At 43.4% G+C, this 14,885-nt stretch overlaps 1 protein-coding gene across 1 annotated transcript; it reads right to left on the reverse strand.

Annotated features, from left to right (window-relative positions):
- Positions 1 to 92: 92 nt before the first annotated feature.
- LOC108670710 (integrator complex subunit 1-like) lies at positions 93 to 14,444 on the reverse strand (the record flags this gene model as incomplete). The annotated part of the gene is made up of 10 exons (XM_047881671.1): positions 14,135 to 14,444; positions 8,026 to 8,105; positions 5,363 to 7,859; positions 4,722 to 4,798; positions 4,414 to 4,435; positions 4,143 to 4,294; positions 3,729 to 3,908; positions 2,982 to 3,239; positions 2,139 to 2,300; positions 93 to 230 (listed from the first exon to the last, which is right to left on the reverse strand). Coding segments are annotated over exons 1-10 (3,699 nt in total), but the record flags the coding sequence as incomplete, so codon positions are not given.
- Between the last annotated feature and the right edge of the window lie 441 nt (positions 14,445 to 14,885).

Here is a 14,885-nt window from a genome sequence, read left to right on the forward strand (position 1 = left end):
TGCGATACCGTATAAGCAGACTGATAATATAAGTATTCATAAGATCAGTTGTGTCGTCACAATTTTTGATAACAGTTACGTTGGCCACCCACGTTGAGAGGGGTGAGAAGGGGGGAGGTGCGGGGGCGAGATGACCTCCGCTGTGGGGGGTCCTCGGGCTTGGCGCCCCCCAACACCTCAGCGAAAGCGGTGCCCCCCACCGCGCCCCGGCTATGCTGCACCTCCAGTAACTGCCAAGAAAAAAAATGAATAAAATGAAATTAAAATGTTGAGAGCCTTAAAAATGACTAACATTTGATTAGAGAAGACCCAGAAAATACTTGTTTACCGGCCATTAATATCACTATAAGTTTGTTGAGAGGCCTAAAATATTAATTAAAACTACACGCAGCACCCGCCTGGGCCATGTAGACCCAACGCAGCACCCACCTGGGCCATGTAGGCTTTATGGCTTTTGTCCAAGACTGCGTCCTGCAGCGCTGGTAGATTCGAGACCACGGCTTCGTCCAGCGAGGCCAGCAGCCGCGACATACTAGCCACTGGGATGCCGAAGGACTGGATGAAGAGCACCAGCTGGCTGGGCTCCAGGTCCTGGGGACAGACAACGGAGGGATTAAGAGCCCCAAGGGTCGCAAGGTTGGATATCAGAAAGTTCAATCCGCAGTTGTTCATTCGAACCAGAGACCATGGCTAGGGTTTACTAAGGTCGCCACGACCAGGAAGAGGTCAACATGGTGACACATTCAATACTTCTTAGATTTTGTCGTCACATTTGTGAAATTTAAGAAATTTTTACAATTTGCTACGAAGTTATAATCAAATTCAATGGCATTAATAACTTGAAATTGGTAACCTGGTTCCAATTTACATTCAATTTGGAAGTTTCCTCCCTCCAATATCCAATTTTCAAATCAAACATGGAGGTACGAAATAACACCTTACAATCATCAGCAATGTTAATATTAAGCCATGATAGTTCATCGCTGTCTCACTCAGCAACAGAGCTACGAAAGATCATTTTAGACCAGAACATACATGATACGAAGATATATTCTGGTCCGGTTGCAGAAAAGTTCAATCTAAAAGTTCCTGGTTAAGCTTCTGACCGAAGCATGCTTTGATGGCAGCTTCCACAAGGTGGTCAGGGGTTCAGTGCAGATTCTGGCAGAGGTTCTAGTCATTATTATAAACATAACTCTGTATGCGGACAGGTTCAAAGTTGTTTTCCAAGTTCTAAGCAAGGTTCTATTCAAGGTTTTACTGCCCACCTTGACAGCGGCGTCCACCAGCCGCGGTACAGACGACCTGATCATTCTGAGCTTCAGCCAGTCGGGGAAGAGAAGAGCCTCCTCTGACGTGTCCACTAGGAACGCCTGTGGCATTTGCTCGGGGAACCAGATGGCCATGAGCTCGTGGAAGAGNCTAGTTTAGGTCCCGTACCTGGTCCTGGTTGTCAGCCCAAGAGAAAATTAAGGCATCACCTGCTCCTAGTTTAGGTCCCGTACCTGGTCCTGGTTGTCAGCCCAAGAGAAAGTTAAGGCATCACCTGCTCCTAGTTTTGGTCCCGTACCTGGTCCTGGTTGTCAGCCCAAGAGAAAGTCTCGCGGGTGCAGGGCAGCTTGACGGCCCGCATGTAATTGACGAAGATGACAAAGAAGGCGTTCAGGGAGCTGGGGGCGTGGGCGAACGCGCTCGGCCGGTCGGGCAGCGGCAGGATGGCGCTGCAGATCGTGCATCGCTCCACGATCACCTGCATGCAACATATTACGTTAACCAGAGGCACTACACTACACCCTGAAATAACAGGTAATAGCAGGTAATGATAAGTAATAATTATGATTAATAACCGGGAGGGCCCACTTATCAGCCCACTCTGATGCCGCACTCACCACCCACATGCCCGCAATGTGAAACCAGCCCACTCTGTTGTCACCACCCACCTGGGCCAGGTCCGACACCAGCCCACTCTGTTCCCCCACCCACCTGGGCCAGGTCCAACACCAGCCCACTCTGTCCCAACCACCCACCTGGGCCAGGTCCAACACCAGCCCACTCTGGTCCCCCCACCCACCTGGGCCAGGTCCGACACCAGCCCACTCTGTTCCCCCCACCCACCTGGGCCAGGTCACAGCACCCACCTGGGCCATGTAGGCTTTATGGCTTTTGTCCAAGACTGCGTCCTGCAGCGCTGGTAGATTCGAGACCACGGCTTCGTCCAGCGAGGCCAGCAGCCGCGACATACTAGCCACTGGGATGCCGAAGGACTGGATGAAGAGCACCAGCTGGCTGGGCTCCAGGTCCTGGGGACAGACAACGGAGGGATTAAGAGCCCCAAGGGTCGCAAGGTTGGATATCAGAAAGTTCAATCCGCAGTTGTTCATTCGAACCAGAGACCATGGCTAGGGTTTACTAAGGTCGCCACGACCAGGAAGAGGTCAACATGGTGACACATTCAATACTTCTTAGATTTTGTCGTCACATTTGTGAAATTTAAGAAATTTTTACAATTTGCTACGAAGTTATAATCAAATTCAATGGCATTAATAACTTGAAATTGGTAACCTGGTTCCAATTTACATTCAATTTGGAAGTTTCCTCCCTCCAATATCCAATTTTCAAATCAAACATGGAGGTACGAAATAACACCTTACAATCATCAGCAATGTTAATATTAAGCCATGATAGTTCATCGCTGTCTCACTCAGCAACAGAGCTACGAAAGATCATTTTAGACCAGAACATACATGATACGAAGATATATTCTGGTCCGGTTGCAGAAAAGTTCAATCTAAAAGTTCCTGGTTAAGCTTCTGACCGAAGCATGCTTTGATGGCAGCTTCCACAAGGTGGTCAGGGGCACACTGCAGGTTCTGGCAGAGGTTCTAGTCATTATTATAAACATAACTCTGTATGCGGACAGGTGCAGTCAAGGTTATTTTCCAAGTTCTTAGCAAGTTTCTATTCAAGGTATTTCAGCCCACCTTGACAGCGGCGTCCACCAGCCGCGGTACAGACGACCTGATCATTCTGAGCTTCAGCCAGTCGGGGAAGAGAAGAGCCTCCTCTGACGTGTCCACTAGGAACGCCTGTGGCATTTGCTCGGGGAACCAGATGGCCATGAGCTCGTGGAAGAGGCCCTCAGAGCAAGAGCTCGGTCCATATGTCAGGAGGATGACGATAGCGTGGATGACAAGGATGTGGAGGATTGCCTGTTCTCCGTTGGCCCATTGCACGCGCACCTGAGAATATGAGGATGGTTTTGAACAGTTCCGTCCTGGTTATATTAACGAATCGTGAGACTATAATGGTAATAATCAACTAATGTTGTAATAAACAAAAAAGTTAAAATTACTAAACAACGAAGTTTTAATAGACAATAAAAGTTGCAATAAACATGTGGAGTAAAATAGCTGATTCAGGTTACTAGCCCGGACATGTATCTCTGTATCTTATCGTCGCTCAGGAGCAAAATCTGGGCATTACTTGGTCCTGGTTGCGGCCCAGGAAGAAACCAGGCCTTGAATAGTCCTGGTCGTGGGCCAAGGGATTGCCTGGTCCCGCTTGATGTCCCTTATCTGGTACTGCATGACGGCCCAGACACTACCTGGTCCTGGTTGCGGGTCCATGCTTAATCCTAACCCTAGTTGTGGGCCCTGGCATTACCGGTTCCTGGTTGTGGGCCCAAGAGAAAATTAAGGCATCGCCTGCTCCTAGGTTTGGTCCCGTACCTGGTCCTGGTTGTCAGCCCAAGAGAAAGTCTCGCGGGTGCAGGGCAGCTTGACGGCCCGCATGTAATTGACGAAGATGACAAAGAAGGCGTTCAGGGAGCTGGGGGCGTGGGCGAACGCGCTCGGCCGGTCGGGCAGCGGCAGGATGGCGCTGCAGATCGTGCATCGCTCCACGATCACCTGCATGCAACATATTACGTTAACCAGAGGCACTACACTACACCCTGAAATAACAGGTAATAGCAGGTAATGATAAGTAATAATTATGATTAATAACCGGGAGGGCCCACTTATCAGCCCACTCTGATGCCGCACTCACCACCCACATGCCCGCAATGTGAAACCAGCCCACTCTGTTGTCACCACCCACCTGGGCCAGGTCCGACACCAGCCCACTCTGTTCCCCCCACCCACCTGGGCGAGGTCCGACACCAGCCCACTCTGGTCCTGGACGCTGTCGCCGCGCGTGTGTGTCGCCAGGAACCTGAGGTAGGCGCTGACGGCGCTGGGCTCAGTCTCGACCTGCATGGCCGCCCGCAGAGCCGCGTTCGTGGCAGCGNACCGTTCTTACGCTGTTAGTTCTGTTTTCGTTCTTACGCTGTTAGTTTTGTTATCGTTTACACGCTAGATTACGCGTTCATTATTTGTGATAAAGTTCTAAATGCTTCATCCGTAAAATCCTTACCATTGTTTCCCTCTTCTTTTAGCTGAATCCAAATTAATGGGAAGTTAGTCCTCAGTGTTCATTGTTCTTGTTAACCTGCGTGCAGTTCATGCACTGTCTCTTATACACATCTAGATGTGTATAAGAGAGTGTGTGTGAGGGGCGTGTGTGTGAGGGGCGTGTGTGTGAGGGGCGTGTGTGTGAGGGGCGTGTGTGTGAGGGACGTGTGTGAGGGGCGTGTGTGAGGGGCGTAACAATGACGGGACCACAATATCAATGACGGGACCACAATAACAATGACTGGGCCACAATTATAAGGACCACAATACCTGCGGGAAGGCAGGCAGGCTCTTGAGGTGCTTGAGGAGCCACGTGTGGTCGCTGAGGTCCGCCTCCTGCTCCACACCTGTAACAACACTTGTAGTTAATTCAACAGCACGTTCCAGTCAAGGACTACTTCCTACTTAATATTACTAATCTCTACTTTCTACTACAACTCACTACTTTCTACTTACTACTACTACTCACTACTACTACTACTACTCACTACTTTCTACTTACTACTCGAGAGCTCAACTTTCAACTGTGCAATTCATAATACAACTAGATATCTATTTCGTACATAGGAATATTTTTTTTCGAAGATTATCTTTCGAACTCAAGCATATGTTTTGAATGAAATAATCTATATTGTACGTAAAAATTTGTTTTTATATAAGATCATGTTTTGAAATCAAGAATATGCATTGAATGAAAGAATGTGTTTCTGAAGTAAGAACATATTAATAAATAAGAATAAGTTTGTTAAGTAAGCTTATTTACTGCTGACGGCCGCCCTCAGCACCGTCAGCAGTGAGGACGCAGCACAGACGCACTGCGTCGTAGAGTGGGACGCAATGGGTCGCCTCCAGCAGGAGTGAGGTGTCTGCAGGGCTGCAGTCTCCTACTCCTACAGGACCTTAGCACTCACCTCCAGCAGGAGTGAGACAGAGGCACTGCACCGGCAGCATGGAGAAGGCGTTCTCGTGGCTCTGCACGAGCTCAGCCAGCCACGGCATGCTTTGTGACGTCCCTTGGCGGGTGATGATGTCCAGCAGGAAGTCAGGGTTCCGGCTGCGACACAGCAAGTGGCCGATGCGGTGGGAGGCGTTCAAGGCCTTGAGTTGGTCCATGACGGCGGGGGGTGGCTTGCGCGCCACGCCGTGGTAGTCCATGGACATGGTCTGGGAGACCAGGAGGCTGTTTTGTTCATTAATGGTTTTTTGGGCGAGGTATTCTTCCAGCTGCAAGATAACTTCCTTGTCTTTGGCGACCAGCAGATGCTCATGGTTGATTACGTCTTCGGCCTTTTCCCCTGCCGCCAAGAGAGTCGGCAATGGGAACACGAACGAGTTCGTTATGCACATCTCCATCATCATCCGCAGGGTTGGGTACGACTCCCAGGCCAATTGCCCAAACACGCCAGGGTTATGGGCTGTAACCAGCAGCAACATCGTCCACGCCTTCCAGTAGGAAGTCGTGACGGCCATCTTAGGGGGCCGGTACCCGTGGGGGAAGTAAGCGCTCTCGGGAGGGATGTAGAGGCTCAGGTTGAAGATGAGGTCGATGATTTTAGGATCGTCAATGTGAAGCACCTCGACGTCCTCCATGGGCAATGACGTGGCGCGTTTGATCAGCTTGTCCACAAGTTCGATCAGATCCTGGGGCTTGACCCACTGATCTTTGGTGACGGCGATCATGAGCAGCCGCATGAGCGTCTCCTGCTTCAGCGGCACTTCTGAAGCGAGCTTCACGAAGAGAAGTCGGTCGTTTTCGGCGGGGTAATTGTCCTTGATGGCGTAGGTGTCGGGAGGGTCCATCATGAGCAGCTTGTGCAAGGCTCTCATGTAGTCGTCCTTGCTGGGACTGAATAGTTTAGGCACGGTTTTAAGCATCCATGACATGGCGTCCTGCTGGATGCTCGACACCATCTCCTGATATCGCCTCACGCACTCCAAGTCGCGGTGCTCCCCCCGGAACAGCAGCATGGCGCTCTCACGAACGGCCGGGGAGATCGCCACAAACATCACCATGACTATGATGTCGGTCACGCCAAAGAACATGCGCTCGCAGATCTCAGGGTTCTCGCGGATCACCAAAGGATCTTTAGGTTCACTCATAAGACCCTGACAGAACTTCTGAAATAGCATGTCATACCGCAGGCCCCTGACGATCTCTCTAAAGAGCATGCGCAAGGCGCGGTGAAAATCTTCCTTGTTGCAGAAGAGTTCTTGAAACTCCTCGGCTAGCGTGATGGCGGAATGCTCAGGGGCGAACTGGAATATAACGGACAATATGGGCATGTTGCTCGGGTTCCTGGCGTTCGAGAGCTCGTTGTAGATGGTGTTCTTGATTGCGGTTTGGATATTATCAGGATGGGCAGCGAGGAGCTCTTTGAGACACGACATGTACTGGTTTAGCAGCGGCTTGTGCTTTATCCTGAAGCGGATTATGTGGCCGATGGTCTCAACATCAGCAGGCAAGTGGGTGTTGCAGTTCATGCACAAGGACATGAGAAGCTCAGTTGCAGGGCGCTGCAGTTTAGGACTCTGTAACCAACTCTCGAGTTTAGTAGAAACTATTTTACGAACTTCCATGATGCCAGTGACAGACGAGAGAAACCTGATGAAATTCCGAGCCACGGAATCCACGTTTTGGTGACGTAGGGAGAACTGGTTATGCACAGTCTCCATAACGAGTTCTTCAACACGATGAATCATGGTAAAATAGCGGCTGGATACGGCTACGTCCAGACTCTCCTTGCATTCCAGAGACATCTCGGAATCACCATCTCCCGACTCCCCTCCACCAGAACAGGTGGAGATTGGTGGCGAAGGGCAGTCGGGACGGTTCCCGAGGGCCATGTCGGGAAACATGAAATTCTTAGGCGGCATTTTTGTCTTGAAGGCCGTGATTATATTGTCCACGAAGCCCTTGCATTCAGCCATGTCGACCCACACGCGTTCTCCAAGGGAGTCATCAATGAAGGCCCTGATGAACTGTTCGGGCCAGCAACGTTCTTCTTGATGGGCTATGAGCAGGATGCTGGCGGCCATCACGGCCACGCTAGGGTTGCTTTTGGTCTTGAAAGACATGGCGTGATCCCTCCTGAGTAGCGAGCACAGAGCATCCGTCACAAGCATGCTCCTCGAGAACATCGAAGGCTTGAGTTTGGCCAGCACCATCAAGTGGAAGCAGTGGGGCACGTCAGGCTTGGCCCTGGAAGCCTTCAGCATCTTGATGGCACCACAAAGTAGGGCTTCTGTGCGCTCAAAGTCTTCATCAGTCTCTGCAGCGTCAACGAAGAGGCTGAGCTCGCTGCCGTCCACCTCCTCAGCAATGTTCTCCCACTCCTCGCTCAGGACGTTCACTGGCTCGCCTGGGGTGGGTTTGGTCAGGACATTGGATCGGCCTGGCAGGCCTATGATGTAGCCACCAGGCTTGATGGGCTTCTTGCTGTGCAGGGAAGATGGGCCTGCCACATCACGCCCTCTGTCGGTCACACTTCCTGCACACAACACATCTTTGTTGTTAATAACTTTCTGGTTGAATACTATGCATGAATATTGAGACTTCCTGATTGAGTACTATGATGTAGCCACCAGGCTTGATGGGCTTCTTGCTGTGCAGGGAAGATGGACCTGCCACATCACGCCCTCTGTCGGTCACACTTCCTGCACACAACACATCTTTGTTGTTAATGATTTTCTGGTTGACTACTATGCATGAATATTGAGATTTCATATTGAGACTTCATATTGAGACTTCATATTGAAACTTCCTGATTGAGTACTATACACAGATACTATAGGTACCTATACTGGAGGCATACCTATTGTAAAATCTCAAAATTATTTCGCTGAACAATAATACATTGCGCCACTTTTGGCTACAATGATTTTAGTTAGTCATGCCGGAGATTGCACACATAACATTAGCAGATCATACATATAAACTGTGAATACATCTCTTAAGATGCTTTTCAGGGATCTAAAAGTATTGCTCTATTGAATAAGAAATGTTTAAATGCATTGGTTACTAGAATCATTGATAAAAAACTAATCATAAGCTGAAAAAATCGAAGTAAATTCAGCTCATTTAAGCATGAATATTTTAGTGGAGCAGCTACACCAGCAGTTCCATAGAACGTATATTGCATACAAAGTGTTTGCAGCTTTTAATATCAAATCATCTCATTTATCAAATCAAATCATTTATCAAATCATCATTATCAAATCGTCTCATCAAATCATCTCAAATCATCTCAAATCCCTTTAATATCAAATCATCTCATTTAATCTCCAACTCATGGAGAATGTTAAGCATCTCACTATACCTATGAACAACCTTGATTTCCTGCAGAAAACATTTTTCATATTAATTAGGCATTGCCAAAACAGGATGCTTAGATGAAAATGACCGAATTCATTTTGTTTAAAAATATTTTTTTAATGTTTTGGAACTCTGTACTACTGTAAAAATATTAATAATCAGAATTCATTATAGTTACTCTGCAAGATTGGAGAATTACTAGTTTTTAACAAAATCTTGTGGCTCCTAAGTGACAAGCTTTCAATTATTTCAAAAATTTGCAACTCTATCATGCACTTCTCTTGACTAAATTCATTTAGCATGAGACTAGCTCCAAAAATGTAGGAAAAGCTTTAGCTGTAATTTGAAAAGTAGATATATTCTAAACCTGATACTCTGAGTGAAATTTAAAAAAAATTTCAACTATCTTTCTATGATCAAAAATATTTGTATTTAATAAATTTTCAATAAATATGTAGATATTTTTCATTGGAGCAAAGCAACTTTGGCGGCATTGATAATAGCATAAATTTAGTGGCTTCAAAAATGACAAGGAAGTTAAAACCAATTAAAAAAAATTGGGCAGTACCATCAACTGGGGTGACTTTGACCACACCTACAACAGAAACAAATGGCAGCAAAACAAATAATAAATGAACATTGGCCAAAGTGACTGGGGTGACTTTGGCCAACATTTATGTATTATTTTGGTTTGCTGCCATTTGTTTCTGTTGTAGGTGTGGCCAAAGTCACCCCAGTTGACGACAGCCATCTATGAATGAGACAAAAGATAGAAATGCCCATATTCACAGACAATTTTGCCAATTCCAATGTGGTAGCAGCAGCAGCAGCACACTTGTCCCATTCCTATTGTAACAGGACTGGCAGAACAAGCACACTGCTGCTGATGCTGACCCGCTCGTATTGGTGAGCACAGGGGTTTAGCTTTCCTCATGCTCAAGTGAGTAGCATTTGAGCGCTCTGGCCGCCTTGGTGGATCTAAATGACCAACCATTTTATAGAACTCCACCTTGCCTCTACATTTTCCACCATACCTTCAAGTGTAAAGCACTCCAGTCATGAAGGTGGAGCTAAGTGACTGTCTAGATTGTGAAATCCTACATGTTCTGCACCTTGGCTTTTTGATAAATTTTTTATTTCTGGCCTATTTTTCCTATGCTTTTTAGTTTTTTTTTAAATCAATGTAGAACAATCATTTAACCCAGTGGTCACCAAACTATGGCCAACAGGCCACATCTGGCCGCCCAAACAAATCCCGGCATGGTGGCCTTGAAAAAATAATTATGGTACAAATCACATCACAGAATTATTCAAAATTCATTTTTCTGTGGGTAATTTCATTTGATCCCATGCACTCAACCATCACCAGTTTCGTGAATTCTTGAGAGAAATGAATGCAGAGTTTGTTGACTTGCCTTATTAAACAGCAGTTAGATAGCTTAGTTGTGGAAAGGTTTTCTCACATTTCTTTGAACTCTGATTAGAAACCAATTTATTTCTTAGAGAGAACAATAAACTTCAGCCATTATTATCAGAATGTGAATGAATTTGGTAACTGGCATTTTTTTGCAGATATGACAAGTGATATGAATAACTTGAATCTGAAATTGCAAGGCAAAACAAATTATCAGTGACTACTTTTTTCATGTCAAGGCATTCAGAGGCTCAGAGCAAAACTTGCACTACTTGAAGGCCAGGACCAGGTGAAGGTTAAGAATTTTGCTCATTTTCCATGTTGTGAAAAATTTCATACAGAAAGTGAAGTTTAATTTTCTTTTTCATTTGCAAATGAAATGATTTCAGATTTGAATAAACAGTTTCAGAAATGATTTGCTGACCTTGATCACAAAGCAAATGAAATCATGCAGGCTCTTTCATAATCCATTTGACTATGATGCTGAAAATCTTTTAACTCAATTTCAAATGGGAATCATTGATCTCATGGCAGATGACAGACTGAAGGATAAGTATAGAGAAGGAAATCTGATTGAGTTTTATAAATGCCTGCAGCCACATCAGTTTCCAAATTTTATAAAGTTTGCTTGTAGTTTTGTGTCAATTTTTGTTTCAACATAGAACATACTAGTGTGATGGTGAAAAAACATTTTCCAAAATGAAGTACCGGTATATGAAATCTAAATATCAAGCAAATTTGTCTGATGATCTTTGAAATAAATTCTTACAATTGGCTCATCTAATTTGCAACCAGATTTTAATGAAATTTTTATTAAAAAGGTACGTTTTAATTTTCCCATGTTTATACTTTAATATTTGAGTAAATGAAATTATTGTTGATTTTTTATCCCTTTAACTCATATAAATATGAGAAATACCATCAAACGGGGTAAAAAGGGATGGGCGGGGTAATTTGGGACATGCCTCCCACATTTTGTACAAATGTTGTAGGTAGTTGCTAAACTAATGAAAATACTGCAAAACTAAAAATAGTGGTGCATTAATTTCAACATTTTTACTACGGTATCTATTATGTATAAAGCTATTTAAGAAATCATATATTTACTATCTCTAAAAAATTGCTGAAAAAAAAGTGCAATTTTGGAAAAGTACCTCTACAAAGGTCTGGAGCAAAAAAAAAATATTTGCCATATTAAAAAATTTTACTTACATAAAAGTTGCACACATGTGTTGGCTTGAAAACGCGATTGACAGAATTTGCCTCTAGCTCATTCCAGTAAAAATTTGCAGCCATTTCCACGCAACAGGGTAATAAGGGACACCCCTAAAAATGCATTTACAGTTTAACCTCAGTAAGCAAAGGCTACAGTTAACCCTTTCACGGGTAAGTTACCATATATGATCACTTGAAATCGCGTCACAAAAAGCCTCACCACGGCTTCCTGTTTGTTTTTGAGGCATCCTTATAATGCCTCAGTCAATCACTAATTATCTGATCATCGTTCTATCTATAGCATCACCAGCTGCAAACTCCACAAATTGAAATATGAGCATTTAAATGAAGGTTTTGACTCGGACAATGGAATTGACGCTCTTTCCGCATTTTCTTCAAAAGGTGGAAGTAACGATATATATATTTATTTATTTTGGCAACTTGATTAAATTTAATTAAATTATATTTTTATGTTTCTAACTTTTCATTTGCATAAACTGAATTTTAATTATAAAGAAAAATTTTTGTACTGATCACATTTATTGAATTTTTCAAGTGCGATTTAAACCTTCAATAGGCAAAATTTGCAAAAATTCATAGAAATAAATATATTGTATAATACTTCTTACTTTCTTGAAATGGTTTCTGAAATTTTAATTTCTGGATATTTCAATGCTTGCCCGCTAAAGGGTTAACAAAAAAATTGATTAACAACAAAGAATTTTGATTACATTTACCTTGCTCAGCAAAAAATTTCACTTATCAAAAAATTTTTGCATCATCGGATCACAAAATAGTGCACAGAATGTTGTATAGAATTGTGCACTGGGCATCATAGAATGAGAAGTAATTAAGCTAAATTATGACTTATTTTTCCAAATATATGATGGTTGTTACTAAAACATTCCTTTCTGTTTCAGGTATGTTTTTTGCAATTTTTTCTATAGTGAATTCACTTGACCCAATTAAAATGGTGTGAAATTACAAGCTGTCCTGTAAGCTTACAGATACAGAAGAAATGCTATACGGCTGAGGCTGCTGATTTTAAGCTTGCAGTAGACAAGGTTGTTGTAAATGCTGTGTTAATGCTCAATGGCATGTTTATGGAAATGGTAATATCACATCAATAATACAGTAATTAATGAGTATGGTGATTTCATATCAATAAAGGTAAAGAAGTTAAAAACACAGAAACTGCTATTTATTCTACATCTACATCATCTACAATGAAAGAGGAAGACTTTGGAGTACTGTTAGTATAACGGATGAGTACACTCTGCATGCTTCAAACATTTCAAAATTTAGTTTTATTTCAAGTGTCCAGACCAGTGTGGAAATCCAGAGGGGTAATATATTAACTGGTAAACATAGCAAATTGGAAAGCAGGACCCAAAAATCTGGAACGTCCAGCACACTTCCACTTTCAGTCGATCCTCATCACTGATGAGTCTCTGCAAGATGCCACAGCTGTTTCTTTGAAAAAAACAGTGCTTGCATCATCACAGTAACAAGAATCCAATAAACGCTTGAACGCGTCCAACGTAACAGTCACAAGAATCCAATCAAATTTAATAATGAAGAAATCACAAGGTTCACAGAATCTAAAGGTTTGAATGCTAAACTTTTGACTTTCGAGTACTCTATTGACGATCGAGTCTATTCTAGCCGGTCAACTGTGAAGTGTCATGTTTGTTGTGCATTGTCTTTTCTTCGAGAAGTTTCTCCAACTGCCGATGAGTGTCTCCTCAATTTGAAAGCTGAGGTAACAAATAGGTGCCATAAATGTTTTTTTATATTTAATTCAAAACTATTATGTTGCGAGTAAATAGCATTTCCTTCTGTAGATCCATCCCTCTTGCTCATCTGTGAGACTGTGAGTAACGCGCGCAATTAACAATCTTGCATGGGACCTTCTCTGTGTTGCCGACTTGACGTTCATACGATCATAGCTACCGCAACCGAAGCCGATTTCTGATGGCCTGCAAACCTGTTTCTAGTTGGCATAGTAGTTTGCCTGGAACGTTTTTTTTAAGGCGGAACACTTTTTTTTTATGTGAACCTCGAATTTTAGAATTCCAGCCTGGTCCAGACTCCAGATTACCCCGTTCCCAAGGGTAATTCAGGATGGTTCTATTTTGCGTCTGGCACCTTACAAATAGCATACAAAATTTTTTTGCAAATGCCATTTGATAGCCCTTGCAAAGAGCTATAAAATGAGCCTATATTTGTTTGAAATGTTTCATAGTAAGAAGTTGTTAACAAAAAAATGCTCAAAATTTTTAAGCGCTTTTTGTTAATAACTTCCCTTATTACCCCTTTTGAGTTTGGTGGTATGTAATGTGGCCAGCACATTGAAAAGTGTAGATACCTGGTTATAAGAAACTTCTGCCCAATATTGCAATTTTGCAAATTACCTAGTTGGAAAACAACTAGGCCTACCTCAAGCTTTCAAGCCTGGCAAGCCACAGCCAGCTGACTCTCAAGTTTTCCTGCCATTTACAGAACTAAAAGATTCTAGCTAGAATAGGCTAACCTCCAAATTTTTAATGAAAGAGCATGATTGAGCCACAATATTTAAATTTATTCAAAAATGTTAGTAAAAAGTAGAAAATATTAATCCTGTATTTAAAACATAAGTCAAAACATAACAAAAAACTAAACAATTTTGCATTTGACTTTGAATCTTTTCTTGGTAAGTTCAATAGGATAGAACTGCCAAATACTTATGATCAAGTAGCATACCTCCAGGTTTGCCAATCGGGTAGGGTACGATTTTCTCAGCTTCACTTCTTACTGCCGACTTGTTACCCAAAGTAATTAAATTGCCGACAGGTACGTTTTTGGGTTTCACGCCTCTTGCTGTTTTTCGCTCCATCTTATAGGTACTATACACAAACTTAGTTAATTCAACAACTATTCATCGCAATCGCATGAGCAGCAAACTCAATTTTGCCGAGAATTGACCACGCCGTGTAAAATTTTGAAGATTGACCTGTTATACACACACTCAATCGTTGCCAACCGACGACTGTAGTAGTTGTTTACATTTTACTAAATAAATACTAGCTGTTGCCTTTGGCAGATCACATTTACATTCCGCCTCTGAAAACAGGTTATGTCGCAGAAGCATTATTTTCCGCTAAATTTGGAGATTTCTTCTGTTAATCCATTGCTGCCATAACGCACGTAAAATCTATTCAATATTTCTCCTTTTTGGAGTTTTGAGTACTAATTCTCAAAATTTTGATATTCCATAGGCTTAATCACGATTTATAACATATCAGGACCGACATTCCCGCACCCGGCGGTCATGTTAATAATATTACCGATGCTGTCACTGAGTGACAGAAGTGAGAGGGAAACTGTGGAGCATTCGATGATGAAGCGTGATGCATATGAGAGGGAAATACTGGAAATGATGTGAGTAATCCTGGATGTGGGTGATGGTGTGATGTATGAGCGAACGGGAGACGAATGGATTGCAATGGAGTGT

Source organism: Hyalella azteca, unplaced genomic scaffold (genome assembly GCF_000764305.2).
Source record: "Hyalella azteca isolate HAZT.00-mixed unplaced genomic scaffold, Hazt_2.0.2 contig1122, whole genome shotgun sequence".
NCBI lineage: Eukaryota > Metazoa > Arthropoda > Malacostraca > Amphipoda > Hyalellidae > Hyalella > Hyalella azteca.